Source organism: Papaver somniferum, chromosome 6 (genome assembly GCF_003573695.1).
Source record: "Papaver somniferum cultivar HN1 chromosome 6, ASM357369v1, whole genome shotgun sequence".
Classification (NCBI taxonomy): domain Eukaryota; kingdom Viridiplantae; phylum Streptophyta; class Magnoliopsida; order Ranunculales; family Papaveraceae; genus Papaver; species Papaver somniferum.
In genome coordinates this window covers 174,819,955-174,837,277 of record NC_039363.1, presented here as the reverse complement: position 1 = coordinate 174,837,277, position 17,323 = coordinate 174,819,955, and the positions used below count along the sequence as shown (strand labels likewise).

Genomic DNA, 17,323 nt, shown 5'->3' with positions numbered 1-17,323 from the left:
ATAAAGCCATACTTGTCGCTCAGGGATATCACAGATTGAAGGTATCGACTTTGATGAAACCTTTGCTCCTGTGGCACACCTTGAGTTCATTTGTTTGTTATTAGATCATGCTTGTTTTCTCAAGATTAAGCTATTTCAAATGCACGTAAAATCAGCATTCTTAAAAGGATGTTTAAAGGAAGAGGTCTATGTTTCTCAACCTAAAGGATTTGAAAGTCCAGACTTTCCAGATCATGTCTTTAAGCTCAAAAAGGCATTATATGGATTTAAACAAGCACTTCGTGCCTGGTTCGAAAAACTAACTACTTCTCTTCTTAGGAAAGGTTTTTCGAGAGGTGGAGCTGATAAAATATTATTTACCAAATGGAGTGGAAAAGATGTGGTTATTGCTCAAGTTTATGTAGACGATATCATCTATGGATCAACTTCCGATAAACTTGAAAAATATTTTCAAGTCTCTCTTGGAAGGGAATTTGAAATGAGCAATGTTGGCGAATTAAAATTCTTTTAAGGATTACAAATGCAACAACACAAGGATGGAATTTACTTATCTTAAGAAATATGCTAAGGATCTTGTTACAAGATTTGGTCTTGATAAGTCAACTCCAAAGCTGACTCCCATGCCCACCACTGGTAAACTACATAGAGATGAGAAAGGAGTCAATGTAGATCAAAAACTCTATCGATCTATCATTGGAAGTCTTTTGTATCTTACAGCTACTAGACTTGATATTGCTTTCAATGTTGGTTGTTGTGCTACGTTTCAGGATAATCGAAAGGAGTCTCATCTTGCAGCTGAAAAAAGGATCATGCGATACATTCAACACACTATCGGATATGGTCTATCTTATACTTATGATACTAACACTGATCTTACTGCCTATTCAGATGCTGATTGGGCAGGATGTATGGAAGACAAAAAGAGTACATCTGAGGTTTTTTACTATGTAGGGTTGAATCTTGTGGCTTGGCATAGCAAGAAACAAAAATCACAATCCCTTTCAACATGTGAAGCCGAATATATTGATGCAGGTTCATGTTGTACGCAACTTCTATGGATGAAACAGATGCTTGCTGATTATGGAATTGACACAAGAATAATGAAGATCTTTTGTGATAACTCTAGCGCGATTCGCATCACTGAGAATCATGTTGAACACTCAAGAACTAAGCACATCGACATCATGTATCATTTTATTTGAGATCTCTATGAATATGGTATCATTAACATGGAATTTGTGCCTTCCGATCAACAATTGACTAATATTCTCACCAAACCTCTAGATACTTCTACGTTTCAACACTTACGACAGTCTATTGGTGTTGTTTTGGTTCATTAGACCTCTAGATTTTTCTTGCCCCTGGATCTATCAATATCTTTTGGGCAATAAAATCTTGGAGTTTCAGTGAAGTGTTGTTTCAATTCTACATTTGTTTCTAGTAGTAGTAGTTTATTTCTGTTTAGTATCAAAATAAATCCTCCTTTTCTCGTAAAAGTAAAGTTGCTCTTGTTTTTCTTTCGGGAATGATATTTTATGAGGGAGAGTTCTTAATTCAACTTGTGTTTAATTGCCAAATCTTTGTGGGGAGTGCGGATGTAGAATATTGTAGGAGTTTTCTTATATCTTTCTAAACTCCTTGATGAATATACTAAGTTTCGACTATATGAAATCATCGAAACAAAGTTGTTATGTTCTCTTTTAGTCATGAAGTGTCTCTATGAGAATTTCATTATAATCCCGTTAATTTTCATACCTTTTCCAATTTATATTGACAAAAAGGGGGAGAATTATTTTGTAGTTCACACTACATGCATATGGTTTACGGATCATTATGTAAGAGGGAGTGGTTTTCATTGTGAGATGAAGTATTGACTAAGAAGGAGTGATACATATCACCGTAGTATTACTGTCAAAGTTGTGATACAATTGAACTTTGATGCTGTGTAATAATACTATGACACTGTATAACAATAATTGAGAACATCTGTTTTCTTATAGTTATAGCTACGGATCTTCAACGACTATGATGCCGAGTTGAACACGTTTAGAATCACTGGAGTACTTGGAGCGACGAAGAATTCAAGGAATGTTGAAGAACCAAGGAAATCAAGCATTTGGATGAGAAGCTACAAAGTTTATTTATTTTGTAATCCATATGTATTGATAGTTTTCTCACTAAAATTGACAAGGGGGAATTGCTAGAGCACTGCTCGGTCGAACTCGCAAGCGTTGCTATATCAAGCTTGTTTGTCAAGTTTAGGTGTCAAAACTATAAGTCTTGATTTCCAGTCTACTTATAGTTACGTCTCGGATTAGGATAGAATGTGTAGTTGAGATTTAGACTTCACGACGTTCATTGATTGAAGACGAAGATCTATTAAGGGGAGATTGGAGGAACTTCATCAACAAAAGGTATGTGGATACTTGAACTCATCTATCACTCAGAAGTCTAGTCTATTCTATATCCCATTGAGACTAAGTCATATAGCTATATAGAAATTTACATTATACACATTTGATATTTCGAGCTGAGTTTAACTCGATTATATCTTTCTTGAAATATGTGTTGGAAAGCTTTTTTCTTTAAATACGTTCATCATTATTCTTGACGAGTTTAGTTGGAAGCAATTTATTTGTTGGAAACTAAATTATGAGTGAAAAGATAATCATGTGAAAATCGCCTTGTAACATCTTACATGATTTATGTGAGACAATTATTTGATGTAGATTCGGAATGTTTAGTATTGATCATTCGATCACTTGAAAATTACTTACAAGCTAATAGTTTGTGTGATACATCTATCGTTGTCTTCTAAGGATGTTTCAATGATTGAAATGGGAGTTTAGAACAATTAATTATTGTCTGAATATAGCACAGTATGCATACCCGTATGCAAACTGTTGTAAGAACGATTCAGGTCCGGGAACCAAGTATGCATACCCGTATGTGAACGGCTTTAACTATTAAAGTCGGGGAACCAAGTTTGCGTACCCGTTTGCAAACTGTTTCACCTGATTTCGGTCTGGAACAACAGTATGCGTACCCGTTTTACGAACTATTGGAAAAGACCAATGTCCGGAACTTAAGTTTGCGTACCCGTTTGCAAACTGAGTTGGTTTAAGTTCTAAAATCGGTTAAGTATTATTTTATTCTCATGAACAAATACATTTATAAATTAAGGAATGAAATCTTTGCAAACCGCGGCTAAAATGTTCATGATCTGATTCTTTTGAAGCAATCCGATTTGTTTCAATTGTGCCTTGTATACTTCTATGAGAATATAAACAATTGAACAACTCTTTGAGTAACACAATTAAATTCATTTGATTATCATTTGATCTAGAAGTGTTAATATGAATGAGGCTTTACACAAGTGTTCATATGGCTAACTTCGGTTAACTATTGTTGAGCCAACTCAATATACACGTTTAGGTACGGTTACCTATATCTAAATGAAGGTATATTTCATTTGTGCGTAACAATATAAGACCATCTAACGGTGGAAAGATATTGCTTTGGTTTTAAGAAAACTTAGCTTGAATCTTAAATCAGTTTTTCGTCTAACAGTGAATATTGATTGCTTTGTTTCAAAGCTATCAAACCCTGAATTGTAGACTATATAAGGGAGAACTCTAGCAACTGGGAAACCTAATCCCCACACCTCCTGTGTGATACTAGTTGCGATTAGAGTCGATTCTCCTTTAACCTAGGTTTTTCCAAAAACCATTATAGGTTAACGACTTTAAGACTTCATTGGGATTCTGAAGCCAGACCCAACTATTTTCTCTGTAGTTGCGTGTTCTGATCTTACTTGTTATATCGTATTGAGTACTATCTTCTCTAATATTTGCTCGAGATTTATCTCTGATTGGTAAGATATAAAAAGTAATCACAAAGCTCTTCGTCTCATTCTTTGTGATTCCACAATAACTTGTTTTATTACCATATAGTTAAATTATTGTGAGATGATTGATATTTCTAAGCTGTTCTTCAGGAATATAAGACCGGATTATCAATTGCTTCCTGTTCACCTTGATTTATCAAAAGACGGAACAAAAAATTCATAGGTATTTCTGTGGAAGACAGATTTATCTATCAGAATACACTTTTTTGTGGGAGACAGATTTGTGTATCAAGTCTTCGACTTTGGGTCGTAGCAACTCTTAGTTGTGGGTGAGATCAGCTAAGGGAATCAAGTACGTAAAGTCCTTCTGGGATTTAGAGGCGTAAGGAACGCGACTGTAGCTTAATCATTGTGAGATTGGTTATGGCTCAACTACATTCCAGTCTGAAGTTAACTTTTAGTAGGCTAGAGTCTGTAGAGTCTTAATACAATGTCATGTTCAAAACTGGACTAGGTCCTGCGGTTTTTCTGCATTTGCAGTTTCCTCGTTAACAAAACTTCTGGTGTCTGTGTTATTTCTTTTCCGCATTATATTTTTATATAATTTAAATATCACAGGTTGTGCGTGGTTCAATTAATTGGTAAATTTGATATTTGGTTGTTGATTGAAATTTATTGACACTTGAACAATGGTTTTTGATACCGTTCAAGCTATTTCTCATATCAATCGGGCTCATTTCTATCTGTTCGATTGGAATTATATTGGATTTAGTCCATAGACTCCATACATATTGCGGAATGAAATACTGGGTGTGGTTGTTAGATCCCCTCTTTTTCAGGCTGAAATGATGACCCTTTGTGAATCATTCCAAGTAGCTGCACTAATCGAGAAGTTTCCTTCATCTTGAAAATATTTCAAGAACTATCTTAAGCATAAGAAAAATGAGATGAAGTTAGAAAACTTGATCTTCAGTTTACAAGTAGAAGAAGAAGGTCGAAGTGCTGAGAAAAGGGATTGAAAATGTTTCCTCTTGTTTCTGAACATACAAGAGGAAACATAAGCATCACGGTTGAAACACTAACAAGAATAAGTCGAAGAAAAAGAAAACCAATGTACAACGCAACAATTGTGGCAAAAAAGGTCATTACGCCAAAGAATGTCGCTTAAATAATGGAAACTCAAGTAAGAAGGAAAAGAAGGTTGACGATGATGATCAAGAATTGAATATGATTGCTACTCTTTCTTATGGTCTTCAAAACCTGAACTTGAGTTCTACTATTTGATCCATTGAGAAACCCATGACTTTTTTTATTTCAGAAGTTAATCTGGTATGCAATTCACGAGATTGGTGGGTTGATATGGGAGCAACCCGACATGTCTGTTTTGATCGTTCCATGTTCTCTACATATGAAACTGTTGATAATGGAGAACCTGTATACATGGGTAATGCCGCGACTCAGTGGTTCGAGGTAAGGGAAATTTAATACTAAAGTTCAAATCCGGCAAGAAGGTTACTATGAAAGATGTATTACATGTTTCTGACATTCGCAAAAACTTGATTTTGGGAAGTTTACTAGTGAAACATGGCTTCAAACTAGTTTTGTAACGAATAACTTTGTACTGTCAAAGAATGATACCTATGCAGGAAAGGGATATTTGGATGCATGTATGTTTAAGGCCTATGTAATGACAATAATATCTACTTAAGAAATTTGTACTATCAAAGAACAATATGTACTTAGGAAAAAAATAAGTCTTGAGGTATATTAAAGCCAATGTAATGACTTTAATGTCTGATTAATAAAATTTATTCTTTCCCTTACATTTTTAGACTCTTGTTTCGTTTGCATGAATGGCCATGCATGTTCATTAGGTTTTGTAAAGGGAATCGATGAATATGGAATACTGAAATATGCAAATGTTAAGTTTATATAAGATCAGAACTCGCAAACCCCACTGCGATGGTTCAGGCTACGCAAAAGATATGGTATCACAGTTGGAGAATATTTATGCAAATATCCTATTCCATAATGAATTTCGGTTATTCCTTAACATCCTGATAATCATGCTGTCAAATTTTCAGAATTTTTAACTCTCAAAAGTATTTTTCCGAATTTTACAAATTGAGTCTGGTGTCTGATTTTTTTTTTTTTTTTTGAAATATGACTTGTAAGTCTTGATTCAAAGTGGTTCTGTAGTTTTTCTATGACTCCTTTGAGTCTGTAGTGAAAACAAGATGCATAGATCAATATGTCTTCTCGAAACCCAATTTGGAAAATGTCTACATCAGAGTTGCGATGCAAAGAATAAGGAAGTTTTAGAATCACAACTTATGACTGTTTCCCAATGATAGATTCTGATATGAAATGCTCGCAAGACAAACAGATGTTTCCAGACATTCTAAGAGTCATAGGATTAGGTTGCAGTCACGTCTCATTTTATGCAAATCATTTTAAAGGGTTCAAAATGGTACAATGATCAGACTAAGAAGTCTGAATGTGAACTGACAGAAGCATATATCAATCTAAGGCACTCTTTCAGCATCATTTATGCAACATGCTGTGAAGAGAAAATAATTATGGTGCAGAGAAATAATATCATTGAAACAAATGATGAAGTTTTATTTACTGGATACCCGAGAATTGTGGAGGAAAACATTTTCAGAAAACTAGTATGTCTAGTATCCAGTAGTTACCCCAAGAGAGATCATTTTGCAAACAAAGAAAGTGAAATTCCTTACGTGGTCGAAAAATGTGGGGGTGTTTTAAACCAGATAGCTAGCACAACAATGGACTAACCTATTCAAGTCAAGCGACTTTACATATTAAAATGTTTTAGGAAATTACTCTTGGAATATAGAAAACATGTTGCGCTAAATAAAGTCAACTAGTCTAGAGTAATTTCCTAAAACATGTTTCAAAATCATCAAGGGAAATTATGCGTTTGTGTAGTAGAAATGCGTGCTGCGGAAATTTATGTTGATGGCGAGATCAAATATGTACTCCGAAGTTTGGACGCAGAGTCAAGGAGGTACCCAAAAATTTCCTTGAAAATAAGATACTTGTATGGCCATAATATATATATATATATATATATATATACGCATATTAGAAGTGAATATACTGTTCTAATCAGACAAATATTTGAGTAAAACACATGATTGAGATATTATGTTATGTCTTGACGAATACTTCAAAGACGACATATATAATATCATAAAACAACTACTCTCAATTGTGCACACTTAAAAACAAATAGTATTTGTAAATGGTATGAAGTCGACTTACAATTCTAGAGAGATTATAATTGTTTCATCGAGGGGAATGAGGCATAATAGCGTAACTAAAGAATAAGTTGCAGCGGTAACCGAACCTAAGAGATTGAAGATCCCATGGTCTAGGATCAAAAGGGAAAACTAAGTTGTGAATTATTCGCCAGACAAAGACTGAAAGAAAATTTTATATATCCCATTCCTATGATGAGAGTCGGTGTTACATATTACGAGAGAGGTTAAGAACTTCTTTTAATGATTCTTATGTCTTTAAATTAAATTAATTTAAGCGGAGTATGGCAGGATACTTCTAATATGAGATCACCTATATGAGTGTAAAGTGGTGCCGCTTCTATAAGAACTACAAGGCTATGTTACTGTAGAGCACTCATGAACAACCAGGTATGTTCAAGGCCGAAATGAACACAACCGAGAACAAAAAATGAAAGGAAATAAGTTGTGTGTTATTCACAACATTGTTTTACATTATACAGTTGAATAGTTCAAGACATCGCGATCACTAATCAACTAGTACACTCAATGGATATTCACTTTGGAAGATCAAAGCCAAAAGCTATCTCTCCAACATCAGTGATGTTCCGTATACAAACTCTTTAGTGTCTAGGGTTTAGGATAAAAGTCTCATAAAACATCTCTGTAGGACATTTTCATTGACCGTGGGTGATTGTTGGATATGAATGACAAATATTAACTGAAAATTAGTTAGGAGAGTTAAACAAATGGTCCATAGTTATGTCTTTACATCTATACACACCTGACTCAATCAAACGGTTGAGTTTGTACATGTTCCGACACAACCTTTGGTTGATAGACTTTTCTCCCATATGAAGAGGTGCAAACAAAGATATAAAAACCCAAGTACGTCTCCGTTCTTAATCACAAAATTTTTCACCATTAGGATTATAGAATTCAGAGAGTTTTGTTCTTCATCTTGCGTTTGTCTGCTTTCGAAGTATTCAAGTGTCGTTCTACTCGGAAAGGTAAGCGTTGTATCATGGAAAACCTTTACCTTTAACTGGTCAACATATGTATACAGGGTGAATTGCGTTTTAAGGAAAGAGCGATCCTCGCCTCGGTTTATTAAGTTTGCATTCTGTTTTCTTATCTTATTTACTTCTATTCTTATTGTTCTGTATTGAATATTGTTGTTGCATACAGAATATACTGAAGTATCATGAATGTTGAATGATCTTGATTCCCCGATCTTCCTGCAATACTGATCAACATGTTTAATCAAATATTGAATTTGTTTAAGTTCATTTTACTATGTACAGTTGAAGAATTTAAATATGCATATAACATTTTTGTTTTATTGCTTCTGTCATTTTAGTCAGTTTTCTACTTGTAAGAAATGAGTATGCACTGCACATGTAATTTAGAAACTAACAACCTTACCATGGACAATCATTGTGAATGATCTGTAGACAAAGTAACTTAGACATACAACAACCAGTTTGCTTTGATTTGTGTATCCAGTAACTATGTTATAACCATCAACATGTAAGATGGAATAGATAGGGAAACATTCTCATTGGTAGGAGTAGATTTATAAGGAAAATGAGAAACATTCTCACTGCGAGAATTTATAAGTACAAAAAAACATGCAGTAATTGGAGTGAGCTTTCATAAACCGATAACTAAAACTATTAATGACAATATATGATACCCAAACAAATAAATAGAGGTAGTAGAAATAGAAAAAACGTTTTAAAAATTGGACCCGCGTGTATATCGGTTTTCACCTATGTATTATAAATGCAGAGGGAGTATTAATAATTTGGTGCGTACATAAAAAATATTGATATACATAGATTGGGCTATAATGGTTATTTCCTTAGTATCTCCCAATTTACAGAGGCACCTCCAAATGTGGGTTCTATTTTTATCACGTATTTGTGGGAGATACTGTTAGATAGTGTGTCCAAAATGGGACTCGGTTATCATTATCACCACCATTTATCATCACGTCTCACGTGTCATTCTTGTAAGATCTTCATCTTCACCAGCAGTCGTCATGAAGACTCTATCTCTTTCTCTCTCAGCTCACTTCCAACCTTGTAGATCTCTAAAACACTCTCAGTAACAAAATCCCACTTCAGTAAAACCAATAATACTAATAAAAAATCCTGTTATTGTTGTTGATTCTCTTCTCCTCTAACTCTCTCTCTCAACTACTTTCTTCCTCCCTCTTTTTTCCCTTTCTCTTTGTCTCTTGCAAACAACAACAAACCCTACAATCCTTTTGTTCCTTTTTCACGAGCATTACCTGAACAACAACAACTAAAAAGCTAGGGTTTTTACTCACATTCCCAATTCCCCATTGTCTATCTGAGACTTGCCAGTTTTTAATGTTTTGGGGTTTCCTTTTTAGTAATAATAATATCCGATAGCTTTACCTTTTGTATTTTTTCCCCTTATCTAAAAAATACTCAGAGAGAAAAGTACAAGACAAAATTAGCTCAAAATCTCTTGATTAGGGTTCTTTTCATTTAAAAGGTAACCCCAAAGAGACAGATAAAAGAGTGAAAGAGATCTTGTTGTTGTTGTGGGTTCTTATGTTTTTCATTTTCATTTCTGGGTTTTCAAGATGTGAATAAATTGGGAATTTTTTTTGGAAGATTTTTATTTTAGGGTTTTCTAATTTGAGAAAGGAAAATAAGAAACCCCAACTAAAAACATTGATTGGGTTGTTTTTACCTTTATTTTTGGAGACTTACATGTGAAGCAATTGGGTTGAATAATTTGACGGAATCTCTCTCTTTTTGTTTTTCTTTGATTCTGGGAATTTACTGTTTTCATGGGTTTTATAACTTTTGATGGAATTCATTAATATTGGTATTCCTTATTGGATCTTTTGAGAGTGCACAAGAATCACCACAATAGACAGTTGAAGTGTTCATTTATGAACTACTTACTTTATTGGATGTATGGATGGAAACTAGTTTGAAGAATTTAATGTCAGTGTGAAGAATTTAGGTTTTTTTGTGTGTTTTTAATGATGGAAGATATTGGGTTATTCAAGCAAGTATGGAGATGGTTCTACTCACACAAACAAGTCTATTCCACTACAAGAACTACAGTTTGTTGTTTTAGAGATAAGATGATGTCGAAAATTGATCATCACTGGCCACTGCTTTGTAGTGGGTGTGTCAAGTTAGGGAACTTGTTGGTGATTGTATTGATGCAATGGAGGAATTGTTGTATGAGGGGTTTGAAATCGTTGCTACGGCTCAGTTCAGCTGCTTTGCTACTTATCATGTGGAGCTGCTTTCTTAGTTTGACATCCATATCTTGTCTTGCTTATGTGCTTCTAACACTGGTAATTCATTGTCTCTTGATACTTATGTCAGTGTGTTTCTTATGCGTTGGTTTCTTGCAAATTTCCTATTTTGATTTATGGTTCTAGGAGAAATCCGAGATATCCAAAGGCAGTCCAATTGATAAGATCGTGTGCTGTGTTTGCATGTTAATTGGTGTTCTCAGAAAGCTTGTCATGATTGTTTGTCTGGTTTCTAATAAGATCGTGTGCTATTCTGATTTTAAGTTCAGCTTATTAAAGGCAGTCCAATTGATAAGTATGTAGCTAATTTAGGACAAGTTGAGGGTGCAATTTTGTTCTTAACAAATGAAGGAGCTTATGTGTATCCATTTTATGCAAAAAGATGGGTTTTCATACAAGATTCGACTTTTTTACTCACTTGCTGGAGGTTGTCCTCTAAAAATCGAAACTTGTTATCTTAAAACTTTGTTGAATCACACATTCACTGAAGGGGCGGTTGGAAAAGTGCGGGTGATGAGCTTGTAGTATTAGAGCTTCGAATTGTAAGTCTTTAGGATCGAAAACCAGGGGCTGGGGAACACCCTTTTGGATTTTGGCAAGTTATGGCTGTCTTTAGGCTTATTTGAAGTGTGTTTCGAGTCCTTTGATTTTTCAGAAGTTAGGATATTTTTCTCTCATGAGCCTATCTAGAGTAATTCAGAGATCTCCATCACATTTCTGTTATGTCTTTTGGAATGTAAGGATGGCAGTAGAGAGTAACAGGGGTAGGAGTGCTCCCATCTCAGTTTGATGCATCACCTTTTTATTTTTTCGTTCGGAGGTGTCCTTTTCCTTTTTTAAACTGACATGATAAACGACTAAAACAACTTCGTTCTTGCTATTCTTTGTACTAGTTGCTTCATTGCTTACATGACCTGATCTTTTTTTCTCAAGGAAGATTTCAGTACAGTGCAACTGACTATTAGATTAATTGTTTCAGGGGGCTGCTGGCGCTGGTGTTCAATACTTGGGTTACAGTCCTGGACTGTTTATTGTTGGATTATTTGGTATTTTGATCTTGTGGATGTATGGGAACTTTTGGATAACAGGGATACTTTTTATAGTTGGAGGTATGTAGTTACCTTCTTCAGACATATGAATAGACACATTAAAACTGAATCTGAATTATTTATTACTATCTTTAAGATTAAGCTAATGTTATTTAGTTGGTTTGAAGAGCTTAGGTTATATAGTGAAGTATATGTTTATCCTCATAACTGGTGAGGCACTGGGGTCTCTTTTCTGGCTCCAAAATCTGTAGAGAGGGCTAGAAGGGAATATGTCGAATTTTGTGATAAGTAGAATATTGTGAATAGAACAATATGGTTGACTGAAAACCACTTTTGCTTCGCGAGTGATGCTACTACAGCTGTCTGCCGCGTCTGTGTACTCAGACGTCGGGTGTTGATGAGAAAGTAAATGACACTTAGACCTCCATTTTAGTACATGTTCTTCATTTGGACACAATACCAGGAAACACAACTAGTACACAATACCAGGAAACACAACTAGTAGTGTTTGTTTATATTACGAAAATGTGTAGTTGAACTTTAATAATTGTGCACCAGAATATGTGGGATTAGGAACTTAGAAATGAATGTGGTCCCTTGCTCTTGAAAACTAAAACAATTTACTAACTAAAAGCTCCGTGGTCAACTTCAATATGTGTACCATATATTATGCACTATCTTTTGCTTATTTTAAAAAAAGAAGAAGACATTAATAGTGTTCTACATTCTTTCTTCTGCCTGCTTGGATGTATTGTTGTGGAGATCATCATTAACAAACACATTCCACCTCTTTCTCCTTTCCCTGTGATTGGAGCCTCTAGGGCTGCCATTCTTTTTTTTTTTAGAAACCAACAACTCTCTTTTAAAACCCTGTATCTTTATTTCCTTTGCTGTGAATGTGCCCTTTCTCATTTGATTTTATCATCTGGTTGTTATTCTTCATTACTGAATTTTGAAATTGATTTACCACATCGCAGGCTATTTGTTTTCCCTTGATCATGCACGGTTTGTCGTCTTGATGGCAGCTGCATATGCAATTTATAGTGTTCAAACTCGCGTCGGATGGATTGGAATTTTTCTTTCAGTAAACTTAGCGTTTCTTTCAAACGATCTCCTCAATCACTTGCTCCAAGGATGCGACAGTGCGAGTGGAAGTATACACATGGAAGAAGAGAAGGAGGCGGAGTCAATTGCCGAAGATGACTTCTTAAGAGATTTTGAGTATTCTATCCCTACTGAAGAAACTGAAAATGTGCAATCATGCAAATCAACTTCCAAACCATCTACAACAGCCTCTGTGGATGTTCAGAAGGAGACTTCAACCAGTCAAGTTGTTAAACCAGATACCAGTTCAGTGGATGAGATGAAGAGGATAATGGATAGTGTAGATCATTATGAGGCTTTAGGTCTTCCACGCGTCAACTTAGATGCTGGGATCTTGAAGAAGGAGTATCGTAAAAAGGTATTGGCATTCTGGTCACATGCATGCTATATAAGATCTCTGTTTCCTTCTGAAATGTCTGGTTGGTATACTTTGATCTATTCTACTTTGGTGCATCATATATGGGAAAGAGGATAACAGTAAAAATCCATCAATGTGGTTATGTGTTTTAGGACATCATGCGCACCTAGGTGATATCCTTATGTTGGTGCGGCTCCAGCTCCCCCACATGCAAAATTGCAAACATTCTTGGACAGTAATACCAAACCAATTCTCCAAAGAACAATAAAAGACCACATTAGTTAGGGTAAAACAGCTGATTTAAGTGGATAACATTATTCTTGTCTGTATCGATAACCCCAGTATGTGGTATGCTATTGTAGTCAGTGAACTGGTCTGTCCAGTGCCTGTAATATTTATAGCGAGTTTTTTTTTTCTGCGGAGGTTGGTGAGGACACATTTTGTCGCTTTGCCTCCCCCATGAGAAATCAAGGTACTTTGAACTAGAGCTGTCAATACACTCGTCGTCTATATCCATAATTGTCCCACCTTTCCTTGATTGATGTTTATATGTATGGCAATAATGGAAGTGAACAAATAATATTTTGTTTCAGGTTTTATAGTTTTGACCATTCTCAGTTTTCTTTGTGCTTATGGTTTAGCTTCTTTTTGAAGGCAATGCTTGTGCATCCTGATAAGAATATGGGAAGTCAATTAGCATCTGAATCATTCAAAAAGCTTCAGTGTGCATATGAGGCAAGTCTTTGTACTTCTTTTTGAAGGCAAGTTTTCCTTGTTCTATTTGGTATAATTGCCGTGTATTGTCCTCATCATTGTACCTATAACTTGATTTCAGGTTCTTTCAGACTTGGACAAGAAAAGGAACTATGATGAACAATTGTGGAAGGAAAGATCTAAAACTGTTTGCGAAGATTCCCATGGAAGTTCACGACAGGTACCATAAGGGCTTTCTGTTAATAATGCACGAAACAATTGATTCCTCGTTAATAACCGTATAGAAGTACGATACTGCTAAACCTACCATGTCATATGAATTTGGAGCTGTGTGTTGTCAGATTATGCCATCGTTCCTTTTGGACAGGGCACCATCTTTATCTGTTACTCATGCATATGATGTATTTTTAAATTTCCTTATGGATTGAGTGAGTGCTTTTCATGCTTACTTGGAGGCGACGTGATCAAGAGAAAGCTAATGCTAACTGCTGATCTGATATGATTACCTCATTGGTCTACTACGTAGTTCATTTCAGCTATTGTAGATATGTCTTATGAGAGGAAAGGAGAGGAGGTGGAGTATACTTTGTTCACAATCCTCGAAATTCGAAATGTCTTGACCAAAACGAACAGTTACATTTTATGTATCTTATGTCATATTTTGACTGATCACCATAGTTTTAGTCTCGACACAAGAAAAACCTTGTTCCCTTGGATAAAATAGTTCCAAGCAACATGGGGCACGTCAAGAGTTCTTAGTGTTATGCGAATAAAGAAGGGATAAATGTTTTATTGATCTATTACTCTATTTACTATTTTTGCTTCTAAGAAACCCATTAGTATTCCTGAGAAGTAGAGGAAGATATTCCTGGTAGAAAGAGTCATGATGTTATGTTTTCAGTGTTCGACATTGGTTTTAGACTTGACACAAGAAAAACCCTATTTTGTTGAATAAAAAAATTCGAAGCAAGAGGGGGCTCCTGGGTTCTCCTTATTATATGTAAGCAAAGAAGGAAACACACCCTTTTATCATTCCCTTTCTATATTTATGCACCATTTGCATATTCTCGCTTTTACCTAGTTTAATATATCGACCATGTATTGGTGCTACCAGGGAACTTAGTCATTTGAGTGTATTTCCTCATTTCCTGTCAACAGGATGCTGCCGATTATAGATCTGATGAATCAAGACGAATTCACTGCACAAAATGTGGCAATTCGCATGTATGGATATGCACAAACAGAACCAAGGACAAGGCTCGGTGGTGCGAGGTTAGTCATAAGTTATTTGTTATCTTTCAATTGTTTATAGTTTAGCTATTGAGCAAATGCTCTAACTGGGCCTTCTTGGCATGTAGGATTGCTGTGAACATCATCGAGCCAGGGATGGGGATGGATGGGTTGAGTATGGGTGCTCGCTGGTCTTTCAGAGTCCTCCAAAGGTAATTCTTGCTGTGGCTTAATTCGATTACAGGCTTATAGTAATATTTAATTTCGTTCTTTGATTTAATTACCACTGCTCGTCTTTCCCCTCTCAGTCAAGGAGATGAAAGTGTTCTTCCGTTTATTGAAATTTTCAATTAATCAGTTTAGCACATTAAGTTTTACAGTCTTACATTTTCATCTATAGGTTAGTGGATGCTCTTCATTTTCTTCCTTTTGGTCATTGGGTTTAATACATCTCCTTTTCCTTTCAGGTGGAAATACCACGTGCCTTTGTTTGTGCTGAGAGCAAGATTTTTGACGTGTCAGAGTGGGCTATCTGTCAGGTCAGTGGTTCTGCAAATGCTAGTTTTTGGTGTCAAATGAATGCTAGAGTTATAATGTAATCCTATCAGTTTGCTGGTTGTAATCCTATCAGTTTGCTGGTTGTAATCCTATTAGTTAACAACAACAGAACAGTAAAAAGAAAATAAATAAGGGGTTAGAAGGGGATTATATTTTTCTTGTTAGATAGACCAACTTGAAGAGAAAAAACAATAACGTTTGGTGTCTCCCATGAAAGACTATAATCATATTTATTTTTAGTGATAAGTTGAACGACCCTTAACCATTTGAGTGCTGAAAGTTCACTGAGTGTAGGGATGAAAGCCTGTCATCTTCGCGTGTAATTAATTGTACCTGTTCCCCGTGTAGCCTGTTAAGTATGTTGTGAGATTGAATACATAGTTTTTTTTCTCGCTTCTTCTGTTAGAAATATTGTCAGTCACCAGGCTCTTTCTTCATTTAGGCCTTCTTTTTGTTTTTTTGTTTACCTCGTGCAGTTGAAAATGGTTTTGTTATATGCAGGGGATGACCTGTAGACCAAATACCCACCGACCTAGTTTTCACGTCAACATGGTTGGTTTGGAGAAGATGAGTAGGTCAAACTCAAGCAGATTCCCATGGGATTTGGATGCACAGATGATGGAAGAGGATGAAGAAGAGTTTGAGTTGTGGCTTCAGCAGGCATTGGCGTCGGGTCTTTTCTCCGAGGCATCCAAACGTAGGAAGAGTTGGAGCCCTTTCAAGTTGCCTCAAAAAAAATACTGGCGAAAATCAACATAAAGAAGGTTTTTGTTCACGTGATCATGATTCAAGAGGGAGCGAAAGAGAGCACAGATTATAGGATATTCAGATTCTGTTTCCCCAAGGAGATAAGATGGGCAGAAGGAGAGAGACAGGTGGGTACAAAGTAGATTCCGGGGATGACGCGGAAGATGAGATGAAGACTGAAGATCCCTCTACAGTGAAGGAATTGTTTTACCTTTTTACATTGAAGTTGTAGAGTCAGGTGGATAAGGTGTCGGCTGCCTGCAATTCTATTGTGAAACCAAAACATAAAGGTGGTGCTCGAAGAGCTCTGCAAGATTGCAGTAGTTTGGTGTTTGTTTCATTTTGTCTTACTTAGGTGGTTTAGTCGAGTAATGATTTTTAGCATCTCCTCATGTCTGACTTAGTGACTGGAGATAGAATTAGATAGTGGAAGAATGAGAAGGAGGATGCCTTCTCTCATCTTGCTTTTGTATAAAAGGTTCTGCTTGTCATAAACATTTAACTGTCACATCAATGTAAAAAGGAAGAACGATGAAGAAAGAATGAATATTAAACAGAAAAAAAGATTTAATGTACTAGTCGTGGGAGAGTTTGAGAGATTTTAATGTATTTAAATCTCTAGGGATTTAGAGGGAGTGTGAAAGAGTCTAGGCAATTTGGCTGTTTAAAATCTCTCAAACTCTCCCACGACTAACCCCCTGTTAGTGAAATGTGGTCAGAGAAATACCATCTGTTTTTGGCATCTATCCTCTACTTGTTGAACTTGGATGTGGTGTATGTATAGTTTGCAAGTTCGTCGATGTATCTACGGCTGAAGTTTGACATGGTCCGCTATTAGATAAAAGGTGTTGACGATTAATTCAATTAAAGGAAGATAAGTTCTCATCTGCGGGGATAGCTCAGTTGGGAGAGCGTCAGACTGAAGATCTGAAGGTCGCGTGTTCGATCCACGCTCACCGCATTTTTTTCCCCTACTTGGCACAATCAAGAATCTTTTTGATCTACATTCACTTGCGAAAAGATATGGTTCAAACCCCTCTCAAGAATCCCTGTCTTTTTTTTGGTGCCTCGTACTCTTATCAGAAATCGATCTCGAAAAGAAATTTCCTTATATCTGCAGAAAAGTTCATGATGCCTTTTAGT

General features: G+C 35.8%; 1 protein-coding gene and 1 non-coding gene across 2 annotated transcripts; both read left to right on the top strand.

Annotated features, from left to right (window-relative positions):
• The first annotated feature begins 9,115 nt into the window (after positions 1–9,115).
• Positions 9,116–16,817, top strand: LOC113290185. The gene is made up of 9 exons (XM_026539739.1): positions 9,116–10,459; positions 11,400–11,529; positions 12,447–12,931; positions 13,586–13,666; positions 13,767–13,865; positions 14,804–14,917; positions 15,004–15,087; positions 15,343–15,414; positions 15,935–16,817. The coding sequence occupies exons 1-9, from the start codon at positions 10,136–10,138 to the stop codon at positions 16,190–16,192; spliced, it is 1,647 nt and encodes a 548-aa protein (XP_026395524.1). The 5' UTR covers positions 9,116–10,135; the 3' UTR covers positions 16,193–16,817.
• Positions 16,818–17,068: 251 nt separating this feature from the next.
• TRNAF-GAA lies at positions 17,069–17,141 on the top strand. Its single transcript has one exon. It is a non-coding gene; the product is annotated as a tRNA-Phe (tRNA).
• Positions 17,142–17,323: the final 182 nt, after the last annotated feature.